This window comes from Pollicipes pollicipes, unplaced genomic scaffold (genome assembly GCF_011947565.3).
Source record: "Pollicipes pollicipes isolate AB1234 unplaced genomic scaffold, Ppol_2.1 Scaffold_4881;HRSCAF=5763_pilon_pilon_pilon, whole genome shotgun sequence".
Taxonomy (NCBI): Eukaryota; Metazoa; Arthropoda; class Thecostraca; order Pollicipedomorpha; family Pollicipedidae; genus Pollicipes; species Pollicipes pollicipes.
This window is the reverse complement of record NW_023596576.1, coordinates 21,226,851-21,238,932: the sequence shown is the minus strand read 5'-3', so window position 1 is coordinate 21,238,932 and position 12,082 is coordinate 21,226,851. Positions and strand designations below refer to the sequence as shown.

At 51.9% G+C, this 12,082-nt stretch overlaps 1 protein-coding gene across 1 annotated transcript in view; it reads left to right on the top strand.

Moving 5' to 3' along the window:
- The window catches only part of LOC119101113 (BTB/POZ domain-containing protein 2), a gene marked incomplete in the record, with an annotated part of 43,554 nt that extends 32,557 nt beyond the window's left edge, over positions 1-10,997 (top strand). The window contains 3 exon segments of the mRNA XM_037224384.1: positions 2,470-2,581; positions 7,818-7,940; positions 8,774-10,997. Of these exon segments, the coding sequence (XP_037080279.1) occupies positions 2,470-2,581; positions 7,818-7,940; positions 8,774-8,935 (397 nt within the window).
- Positions 10,998-12,082: the final 1,085 nt, after the last annotated feature.

Genomic DNA, 12,082 nt, shown 5'->3' with positions numbered 1-12,082 from the left:
GTCGCGCTGGGGTTACAGCGGCACCAGCGACCGCATCATGTGAGCCGACCGCCTCCTGTACACCGTCCCCTCCCCTGGTGGACCGTGGGGTCACGCTGGGGTTACAGCGGCACCAGCGTCATTTCTAGCGTGATTCTGGCCGCGTTACTGGATTATCGGGTGATGTGTTTTTGTAGCTCAGGTAATGTGGCAAGTTACATCAGTCGTACAAATCTAACGTAACACAAACATCCGGATGTCAGTCAGCTCAAGAATGCTTTTGGTCACGCTACCTTAAAAATGTGTGCATGTTTACCCAAGTTCACGTAACCTGCAAGCCAATCCTCATAGAGCATTATACGTTATAGCATGGTCTTGTTTACTTGAAAGGAGTGTCGCACATCTGTTTGGGATTTTTATTTAAAATACCCATCTTGAAGATTATTCGGTGCAGTTCACAGTTTTGCTCTTCTCAAGATAATCTAAACCTCTGTAGTTAATAACCTCTGTAGCTACACGCCCGCAAATATGTGCAAACTATTTCGTGCAGACTATTTCATGGTCACCCAGGCATTCATGACGCCACAGCAACGTCATTCAATTAAAGTCACGCTATTGGCCATGCGACGTTCAACGCCAAGAAGAATACAATTGTCCAGCCGTTTTGTCTAGTATTCATGAGGACATGAGGACATGAGGAGGAGGAGGAGGAGGATTCATGAGGATTTTTTTCGGATATAGCTTACGATTTAGATCGCGATCTTTACTGTACAGGCAGTGTAAGATTCAAGCACGATTCACGTTGTGTGCTGCATAATGCAAGAAGTTGAACATAGATCCTAGATCTTACCGAAGAAAGACTTGTAATCGAATGACTTAAGAACAGCTCCATAACGGAGTATGTGAATGCAAGGAAACACCTTAAACACACGGGACAAATGTGCAAGAACAACACGAGAAAGGGCCAGAACACGAGCGTGTAACGATATTTGCCTCGGCGAACACGCCGAGCACCGCCGCCGCAGTATCTCGGCGAGGTGAAGTACTGCAAGTGAGTGCTAGGGTGCCAATTTTTCATCGCCAGTTCGATAGCACCTCTAACGTCATACAAACGTTCCATGGCGCGATTACACAATAACATCTGGAGGAGCGTGTTTGCTAAATAGGGAAACCGTGTTGTCTAGGGCACTCTTTTCCACTTCAAGAGACTGTTCCACATTTGTATGGGATTTTGAACTGAAACGACCTTCCCGAAGATCTTCGGTGCAGTTCACTGTCCTGCCCTTTTTAAGACCTTTCTAATTTCCGAGCTACACGCCCACCAAGACGTGCAGACTATGTGGTGACTATCAGGACTACAGGACTATCTCGAGGTCACCCAGGCATCCACGACGCCACAACTAACGTCATTCAAATCCTGCCATTTCATTCTTCATGAGGCGATCAAGGCCAAGACACATGATTGTCCAGTCATTCATATCTGGCATTCACGAGCTTTGTTTGAAGGATGTAACGGCCGTCAATCGGCTCTCGAACAATGTTGTGCGAGTTGCGATAATGTAACAAAAAAGGCTATCGATGAGCACGTGTACTTAACAGAAACGTCAAACGTCACGTCATAGTAATGCCATTTGAATCCTGCCTTTCGGGAGCCACGCGGCGATCAAGGCCAAGAAAACTATATTAGTTGAGTCGTTCATATGTGGCGTTCCTGAGCACTATGTCCCAATATAACGGCCGTCAATCGGCTCTCAATAATTTGTTGTACATGTTACGATAACGCAATCAATGCATGAGGTATCAAAGAGCATATTTGCTTGACAAAGACACTGTGTTATTTAGAGCAGTCTTTTCTACTTAAAAGTATACCAATAGCCATAACTGAGCTTTTTCATCATATCTGATGCTTGCTTCAAAGTCATCAAAGGGGAAACATCCCCTTTAAATGGGCGCCTTCTTATTGTTATGAGTTTAACCGTACCATGAAAAAGTCACCGACACGGAGCCCATCATGCAGGTGTACCCAGTGCTGCCATGGTGAAAAAGTTACTAGAACAGCCGTCCTGCGTTCTCTCCGAGTTGCTGTTATTTTTTACAATGCTTCGCACTTTTTCCTGAGCAGATTTGTCGATCTACTGTATGCAGTGGAGGAACCTTACCGAAGTCCAATTATAATTGTAGTCATTCCTGACCAGTGAAAGTTAAAGAAACCCTGACATTTTGTGGCATGTTCGCGCGCTGGTATCATGCTTAAGGATGTGGAATATGAAGGTGATAAATATGATGAAATGAAGGAATCAGGTGGCAAATTCTTACCTGCTTGCCACGGGACAATCCTCTTACTTGAACAGCTAATCTCCGGAGTCAGACGCTCCGACACGCACCGCTTAGGCCCCCTCGCCCAGCGGACGTCGAGCGGAGTGACGCAGGTGCTGTGTTCGGCGTACAACGCGGGACGCATGATAAGCTGTATCCACCGTGCGCCCGCAGGTTTTCGGTGGACCGACGCATATTCGTGGTGGGCTTCGGCATCTACGGTGCTATCCACGGGCCCAGCGAGCACGACGTAGCCATAGGCCTGATCAACGTCCGAACCGGCGAGGTCAGTATGGTCGGCCGTGCTGAGGTCAGAATGTCGACCGTGCTGAGGTCAGAATGTCGGCCGTACTGAGATCAGAATGTCGACCGTGCTGAGGTCAGTTAATCGGCCGTGCTGAGGTCAGTATGGTCGGCCGTGCTGAGGTCAGTATGTCGGCCGTGCTGAGATCAGAATGTCGACCGTGCTGAGGTCAGTTAATCGGCCGTGCTGAGGTCAGTATGTCGGCCGTGCTGAGGTCAGAATGTCGGCCGTGCTGAGATCAGTTAGTCGGCCGTGCTGAGGTCAGTATGTCGGCCGTGCTGAGGTCAGAATGTCGGCCGTGCTGAGGTCAGTATGTCGGCCGTGCTGAGATCAGTGTATCAACCGTGCCGAGGTCAGTGCGCCGGCCGTGCTGACGTCAGTGTGTCGGCCGTGCTGAGGTCAGTGTGTTAGCCGTTCTGAGCTCAGTGTGTCGGCCATGCTTAGGTCAATGTATCGGCCGTGATGAGCTCAGTGTGTCGGCCGTGCTGAGGTTAATGTGTTAGCCGTTCTGAGCGCAATGTGTCGGCCGTGCTGAGGTCAGTGTGTCGACTGTGCTGAGCTTAGTGTGTCGGCCGCGCTTAGGTCAATGTGTCGGCCGTGTTGAGGTCGGGGTCTCTAGGCCCAAGAATGTTGTTTGCACAGGCTCAAGAGGCCTGGCAATAACAACGAGCTGGAGGGCTTGTATGATTGTGTATGTGACCACGCTGTCGTTAGCAAGGTGCGGCGCGGCTGGGTGTTGGTTGTTGTCTGCCGAAGTGGCGTCGCCGGGAACCCAGACTGGGCGTGGTCTGCGTGTGCGGCCCGCCCAGGGGGTCCGGCGGCCATGCCGGGACACAGCCGTTGTCAGCCCCGAGGTGACCTGACCGCGGCCGGACCTGTCCAGATGTTGGCGTGGTCAGACCTGAGCAGGCCCTGTGATATGTGAACTGTACCGTGGTTGTATATTGAGGGCCCAGTTGTTTGGGAAAGTTCGCCAGGTATGTTTTTTTAGAAACGACCCAGAAAGCTTTGAGAAGAATTGAGTTCAAGAAATTCAGAAAATTGAAATGTTTAGGAGGCAAACTTTTTAGCCTGCACTGCTAGGTTTATTGATTTAGTACTTACTTTGAACGGACGAAGAACGCGTTCAGAAAAAAAAACTATCCATTCCAGTCCAATCAAGACAAATTCAAAATGCCACATAGGCCATCGACCTCTTGAATTGGTCCACGAACTCCAGCGCCGTACGGGTAGCTGACATAACCAGTGGCCTCAAGACGGCCAGCGGGACCAGCTAAGAACTTCATCGCGCACAGTTGTTGGTTAAGTGTGATTCCATTACACGTAAACTGTTGGCGCTATGATACGCTAGCGCACTTAACTTGTGGCCACGGCTGAAGGATCCTGAGAAAAGGTGGTGTGGCGAAGCCGACGGCTAGTTCATACGAAAGTTGGTATTGCTGCTTCTTCACCTGCCATACCGCACCCTTCATCTATCCGTGTGGCTGCTGTTGCCGGGAAAAAATGTGCTCAGGTTGTTAGCCGCCCCTGGTAATGCCACGCCCGTCGGACGTAGCTATTCTCTGTCCGCTTCGCAAGCCTGCCGCCACAGCCCTGCCTATGTTGATGTTTAAATCATCCAGAGTGAAGAGAAAAGTCTGGAGGCGGGTGCATGCCCTGCCACCGGACAGACACCTCCGCGCAAGGTCCGCCGTAGAAGTGTTTCGGCGTTAGCTGTTCCGCATCGAGGCGCAGTATTAGAAAAGTGACCCTTCAGCGCCAATCGATGCAGAACTGGCGGAAACGTCGTCACTTTTGCTTTTTGCTTTTTTCAGCAACCGTTTGGTGCTGACCCCCCCCCCCCCCTCCCCCCATAGTGTCTGTGCCCAAGCCAAAACATGAAAATGTTGGGACGCTGTAGCGACCGGTTGCCAATTAGGGAACATACTTTGTGGATTATGAGTTTACAGGATGCCACACCCAATTTAGTATTTGGCTAACCGTGCTCCCTCGTCTGGATTGTATTCATGTCTGTGTACATATGTGTAGGTACGCATGCAATATCATATATGTTTACGTGCATGCATGCATGCATGTATGTGTGTGGGTTTGCATGCGCATGTGCATGATAAGATATACGGTGGTATTGTAAACGAAACGGTCAACAGACATACTACCGACCCTTTAAGTCCACTCGCGCATGGGTTGATGGTGATAACCAACTAACGGTAACATCAACACGACAATGTATCAATCGAAAACGAAAGCCTGCTTTGAGCCAAGCTCGAGCGTGCGCCGCCAGCGTCCACACGCGTCCCCGCGGCGCGCGTCCGTCCCACCACTGCAGACGCCGCCTGCATGACGAGCCGCACTCATCGCTCGACGGTCCGTGTGGACCAGGCACGGGCGTGTCATTCAACCCGCGCGTAGCAAACTGTGACGCTTCGCTGAGGCAGTGTATGTCGGCTCGGTTATGTAATATTTCGACCGATCGATGAGACCGGCGTGGTTGACGCCGTGAGGGTGATGTCGGGCAACTCCTTCGGCCGCGCCTCCTCACATGCTGGATTTCGGCATGGAACAACGCTAGCAAGGGCTTCTGATTGGATCTCCTCGACAGCGTCAGAGCAGGCATGGTCTGAAAATGGCTTCGGGGTAGCCTAGTAGCCATTTTACATAACTAGTCTGCCTATGCTGTGGGCGAACAAAGACCAGTGCGTCACCAGCTGGACGCCGTGAATTGATTTTGGAGCCATGCTTAGAACGCGGGAGCATTTAATTTACGAACAAACAAGGACTTCGTATCTTATAATACAGCGAACGCGTACCTGAAATGTGTGGCTTCACACAGTCGTTATATATCAACATGCGAACAAGCCGTGTTGCCAGTATCCGTCAACTGACCATGTTCAAAGCCGTAGCTATCTGAGCGTCAAATCACCTAAAATGCGCTCTTTTGCGGTGCTCGCCGCCAGTTGATGCACAATGCTCTGGTATGTATTCAAATCGGCCCAAACCAGACTGGTGGCGTGCGATACCATCGGCTATTTCTGCGAATGTTCCTTCGGCTTTTTACCGATATGGCCGCCATGGACGTGCGGTAACACCATCAAGTAACAAGGCAAACAGCGCACGCAAATTTAACACGTTTGGATAGAGTTGGCACGTAGACCAATGCAGCAGCTTGCCATTTAACTGCTGACAGTAAACGGCAGATACCACTGCATTTTCAACCGTGGTAACTCCAGTTCCGTCCGAACCCAGGACGACAATATGTCCTGCCAACTCGGATATGACAATTTTAAGCTCCCTTATATCGCGTGCTTGATTCACAATGGCGTAATATGGGTCTAACTGCAGCGTGATCTGCTTGCTAATTTCCCGCACGATTGGATGGACCTGCTTCATCTGGCTGCTAATCAGCACGAATGTGCTGTCTTGAAGAAGAGTATGCCGCATTTTTTTGCACTTTTTCCGCACTGTTGGATCAGACGTGGCCGATTTGATTGGTATTACGAGTTTTCTCGAAGTCCTGAATAGCTCAGAATTTCAAGTTGAAGTAGCTGCTCTGGCGGGAAAATCTCGACGGACCACCTGTTCGCCACTATCGGAGTCATGAATCTTATGCTCCTTGCTTTTGCCAGCGTTTGTGTTCTGTAATGATTGCAATACACCAATACGTAAAAATGCTCGCGTTATAAGTGCTACGAAAGCTTGAAACACTCTTTAGGTAACAAGGTGCACAAATATCAGGCTCTAATTAAACGAAACGAAACGTTATACTATGAGTTTTATTTCTCCCTACGGCCCCATGACTCTTCTCGAAGTGCACCTTGGCTTCGTAAACAGAGTATCGCATGGTATATAATGACGCACTAGTTCGAACTTCGATCAATGCGGTTCTCGGTAAGTGGCCTTCGCCACCCACTTTGCAATCACAGGCGTGCATTGGCGCTGAAGGCATGCGTGCGAGTAGAGGTGCCACTTTTAAGCTGACAGCTCCGCAATGTGCGGTTATAACAGCTCAGAAGTGGCATCTCCAGGCCATAAAAGCTACCGACGGCCCTTAGCAGATTCTGCCCCCCCCCCCCGTCATCACGACGAAGGCAGTCGCAGCAATTGCAGTTGTCGCTGAGTAGGCCTACCAAGGGGCTTCTGGGGCTACTAAGAAGGAATGCAGCATATTGCTGTGACGAAATGCTAACAGCGAATAATCTGAACTCGAGATAATAGAAATTAATCTCCGTATTACATATTGGTGGTACTGCAGCGGAACTTCCCCGTGCTATTTTTAGACGTAGCTGGTCTTGTTTCACTACGCTATGCCTTTGGAATTTGTCCCAAAGACGGACACTTCCTAAAACGCCCATGAAATTGTAGTCCGATATACCGGTATTAACTAATTTGTATCGTTTTCTCTTCACGATGTCTGGACAGTAGCGTCGCCCTTCAACGTGTTTGTGACCGACAGCAAAGCTAGTGTCGCGGGACGTCATCCGAGCCGTGTTTACTGGGAAAACGTTCAGGGCTGCGGTGACTGCATGATTTGCTACTCCGCATCTGTCAGGTGTGAGTGGAATCTGTCCTAGGAGTCGATATTGTGCTTACCAATAGGACGACCCCCGGCCATGCTTGTGATCCGTTGACGACGCTCCATCATGTTTTGTGTCGTGGGCGCTTTCAGAGCTAAGTGCGGAAAGAAATGGCAGGTCTGTGCCATATTGTCCACTGTTCATAATGTCCAAAAATAGTTTCACCTGTGTCCGGGTACCTCGAGGCACCGGCTATTGGTGCTTCGCCCTCATGGTTCAGAGGGCGGCACCTGAGGCCGTGACGTCATATCCTGCAGCGTGGTATACAGTTGAACACCATTATTGGGATTGCATATGGTTTGACAGCGTTCGCCAGTCGTCAGGGGCTTAACTGTTTAAAGGAGTCGAACGGAATTGGCGCTCCGAATGCTGGTCTCCCAAAGCCAAAAGCAATATTGAAAATGGCCCGCCATGGCTAAGAAGGCGGAGTTCCATGACTGGTAGGTGAAGAAACGTGTAGATCTTTCTTAAATTCGCACACTGAGAATTTGGGGGCCGGCTTAGTAAATTAAGCCGCAACTGGTATAACCTGAATGCACACCAGAGGGCATTATTTTCAGTGTGTTTGGGTAGTGGCATTTCGGCAGTGGCGCGGCGGTGCCGTACTCTGTGCCCGTGACAGGTCCAGTGTGGCCGCCCGTCGGCAGGTGCTGGCAAGTCACGAGGTGCCCGTGCACAGCGACGGATCGGACAGCACTTTCCGCGCCATGTTTCGAGGCCCATTGGAGGTCGAGCCGGGCGTTCAGTACATCGCGTCCGTCACGCTCAAGGTAACCCGTCCGTGTCGATGTGCGGAGGGTGCGGGGCTTCCGGAATCGCACCGACCCGTGCGCTGGCGTGCGTGGCGTGCGATGTAGAGTACGGAACAGGAGGTCCAGCACCGACCTCGATATGTACGTGCGAGCAAGAGTGAATGCGACGTGAACGCGTTCGGTTGGCTGTATGAACGGTGGCGTGGGGCTAGGTTGTGACTATGTGGACCACCCGTGATGTCCGTCGAAATTAACCAATGGCGAGCGCAGCAAGGGCTGTAACATTGCGCCGCTGCAGTTGGCGATGTCAGGCTGTCGTTTCATTTATGGTCGACGCGAGCGTGCTCATGCCTGAATGGTGGTGCCGTTACGGTGCCTCATGTGTGGGATCTGGACGGTAATGCGATACAGCTCTATTCAGACGTATGCACTGTATTGGGGAGTGATTCGAACGAATGGAGTGGCCTTACTGTAACGGGTTGCCATACTTACTAACTTACTGTAACTGTAAAAAAGGAGTGGCCTTACTGTAACGGATTGCCATAAATTCCTCATGCATGCTGTACCACCCCTGTCCTGATTGTCCCATCTGTCCGTCAAGGACTATCCAGGACTGGCCGAACCAAAGGTTCTTGAATACCAGCAAAAATAGTAATGCTCGGCCATGAAATCACATTTTTTTATCATGGGATGTCACACGTGTGTCATTTATATTTTGATCGAGCGCAGACGCGGTCGCCGCCGCCGCCGCCATCAGCTCAGCCGAGGCCAGCGCTGCCAGCCCCGCTCCGTGGACGGGCCGGCCGCTGATGCTGCAGCGGCGCACACCTGACGCGCGCCGCTCCCCGCAGGGCCTCGACTCGTACTACGGCACGCACGGCTCGCGGCTCGTGCCCGTCGAGTGCGCCAGCGGCGGCGGCAGGGTAACGTTTCACTTCGAGGCGCCGACCGGTAACAACAACGGCACGTCCGTGGAGGACGGCCAGATCCCGGAGATTATCTTCTACGTGTGAGCGGGGCCGGAGCGTCGTCGCTGCGTCGGCAGACGCCGCCCGGCCGGCGTGGCCCTCCCGGCGGAGCGACAGTCAAACCCGCCGGCCTGGGCCGCGGCCCGCCAGTGTACGGACCTGGCTGTGCGTGTGCGTGTCGTATGGTCCAGCGAGCTTGGTGTCATGACGACGCCGGTTCCCAACGAGACCCGTGCTTTCCGCGTGATCAAACCATTGTCCCTGAGATACCTTGTCCCATGAGCTCAGGTCAGAGACTGCCGTCTTCTTGGGCGCCAGTTGGTTGCTGGTGAAAGTTTTGACGACTGTTTAGTCAACGTGTGGATGCCGCCCATACGATAATGCTGTTGAGGACTTTCAGTCGCCTTCAGAACCGAGACCTGCGATGTTTGTCATGACGTATTGTTATCATGTGTTGTGCTGACGGACATGATCGCCTCTTTAGTTCTGAATGTTGTCCGTTTTATCTCGGCGCGATGTCTGTGGTGCGATTCGGTTCGATGTGGAGGGCCAGCTCGCGATTTTCGCGGCAGAAAAGCCGCCGCCGCCATGGTAACTCGGAGGCAGAAGACAATAGCCGTCAGTGTTTGTCCGCCGATTGGCGTGCCAGTGGCGACCGTCAGAGTGCACCGTCTGGAACTTGTATGTTTTCACTCAGGTATGTGCAAACGGTTGTGCCCGGGCGCAAGGCTTGCAATGATGCGACGGGGCGGGTATAGCTCAGCCGCCAGTTGGTTCGTGGCGCCTCATCTGGCCGCAGCGGTTTCGCTAGCTGTGCGCCCACCGTTCTGGCACTGAGTGCGTAGCGTGCTCCTAAACAGACGCAGTCATGTGACGGATGCGTGGTGCCGGTGGTTGAGGATCTCAGATGCTCCTCAGAAAGCTGCGCTTCACTTGTGATATGTACCAGCTGGAGGCGGCGCACATGACGCCACTGCCAGGGCGCCACTGCCAGGGGCTGTCGCGCTGTATGCCTGCACGTGCGACGTACAGTTCCGTTCCATGGCGCTGTCGAGCTGTCGGTGGTCAGCGAGACTTCAGCATACGGGGACGCGACGAGGATGGTGCATGTGCCGTCATACGTGGCTGTTTGAGTGTGGTCAGGATATGACGTCGTCCAACCGCCCGTGACCCACGAGGCCTCATCAGAGGGGGCACCGGAGGGCGTGCCAGAGGGCCCGAATGTTTTTGTGTTGTCAGGACACTCGGTCCCAGGGGTGTCATCGCGAGGCCGAGGGTAGCCCGGTGACCCGGCCGACCTTTCGAAGGCGACGTTGGATGTTCCGCTCGTGCCGTCGCTAGACGTTGCCGCAGCAAATACATCCCTGTGGGCCGCCAGCCGTCGCCTATAGACTCGCAGCGTAGGCAGGTGCTTATTCGCTTATCAGTACTGGCCGCCAGATCAGTGTTGCTCCGCGGACATCCTGTCCTGTCGGTGACAGTCAGCGCAGACATCCTGTCCTGTCGGTGACAATCAGCGCAGACATCCTGACCTGTTGGTGACAATCAGTCGTGGACATCCTGACCTGTCGGTGACAATCAGCGCAGACATCCTGTCCTGTCGGTGACAGTCAGCGCAGACATCCTGTCCTGTCGGTGACAATCAGCGCAGACATCCTGACCTGTCGGTGACAATCAGCGCAGACACCCTGTCCTGTCGGTGACAATCAGCGCAGACATCCTGACCTGTCGGCGACAATCAGCGCAGACATCCTGACCTGTCGGTGACAATCAGTCGTGGACATCCTGACCTGTCGGTGACAATCAGCGCAGACATCCTGTCCTGTCGGTGACAGTCAGCGCAGACATCCTGTCCTGTCGGTGACAATCAGCGCAGACATCCTGGCCTGTCGGTGACAATCAGCGCAGACATCCTGACCTGTCGGTGACAATCAGTTGTGGACATCCTGACCGGTCGGTGACAACCAGCACGAACATCCTGTTCTGTCGGTGACAATCAGTCGTGGACAGTTATAACGAGTTAACTTTAAAACCTGCCACAACATTCAGCGACACGTGAAAGTTCATGTATTACACCCAGACGTGTGCAAATTTGACCAAGTGTTTACAAAGGTATTTGGTTGGCATGACCGCGTAATGTACGCAGCGGACTATCCCTGTTTGGCGATGGGGCGGGCGAGCTCGTTTAACACGTCCTCGTGTGCTTGGTTTGCGGATGACTAACTCAAAATGCGTGACGCAGTCGGAGGAAGCAGATTCATTATAAATGAAATCCTAGAGATTTTAGGGAAGGATTCAGGTCTGCTCATAAGCGGATGAAACCGCAGCATAGCTTACATAACCTTAATCATACCCTGGCTGTGATTGATCACTCTATGACACGGAAAGATTGTGACAGACTTAAGGTCAGTTACGGCGTAGGTGGAAGACGTAGGCACCTTACGTCACAAAAGAGCATTGGGCATACATCGCCTTTCAGGATGCAAATATCGCTGATAATGATGAAACAGGTGCATCTTTATTTTGTTACCTTCGAACTTTAAAAATTGCGAAAGCGAACTTCCTAGCGCTTCAGAGGCGCAGCACTCCCAGCCTGACGGCGCCATTGCTGCGACGTGGTCTCGATATTGCGCATCAAGAACCAGAAGAAATGTATGGGGCCAACGGAACGATAACTATAGCGTCCAATGCCATATTCCATGTTATATTCTTGCGATGCTAAAGGGAACGTTTCACTCTTGAACATATTGCAGCAAGCATCAGATGCGATGAAATAAGCAACCTGCACACTGTGCAGAACTCCACCTTGAAAAAGCAAACGCTAGCTAATCTGTCTTGGTGCGTCAGTATTGCGCAAACAGTGACAGCGACGTTTTATTTCGGTCTTCATCATTGTAATCATTATATTTTGAAGGTAAGATGGTAAGATGTCTGTAAAGTACTCCTGTTTTAGGATTATTCGTGGTGGTCGATGTCTTAAACACGCCAGTTGATGAACAATTCAATATTGCAGCACAAGGGACAAATGTGGACAATGACTCAGTTAAGATTGCCGATTTATGATGCAGATTCACGGGTAAGGCCGTCATACTTTTACCCACCCTGCGCCTGGATGGTCACACCCGTTCTCGTCTGCTAGCCGAGATATAACGGCCCTGCCCATGCCGTTTACCCGCGCGTTCACTTTCTTCC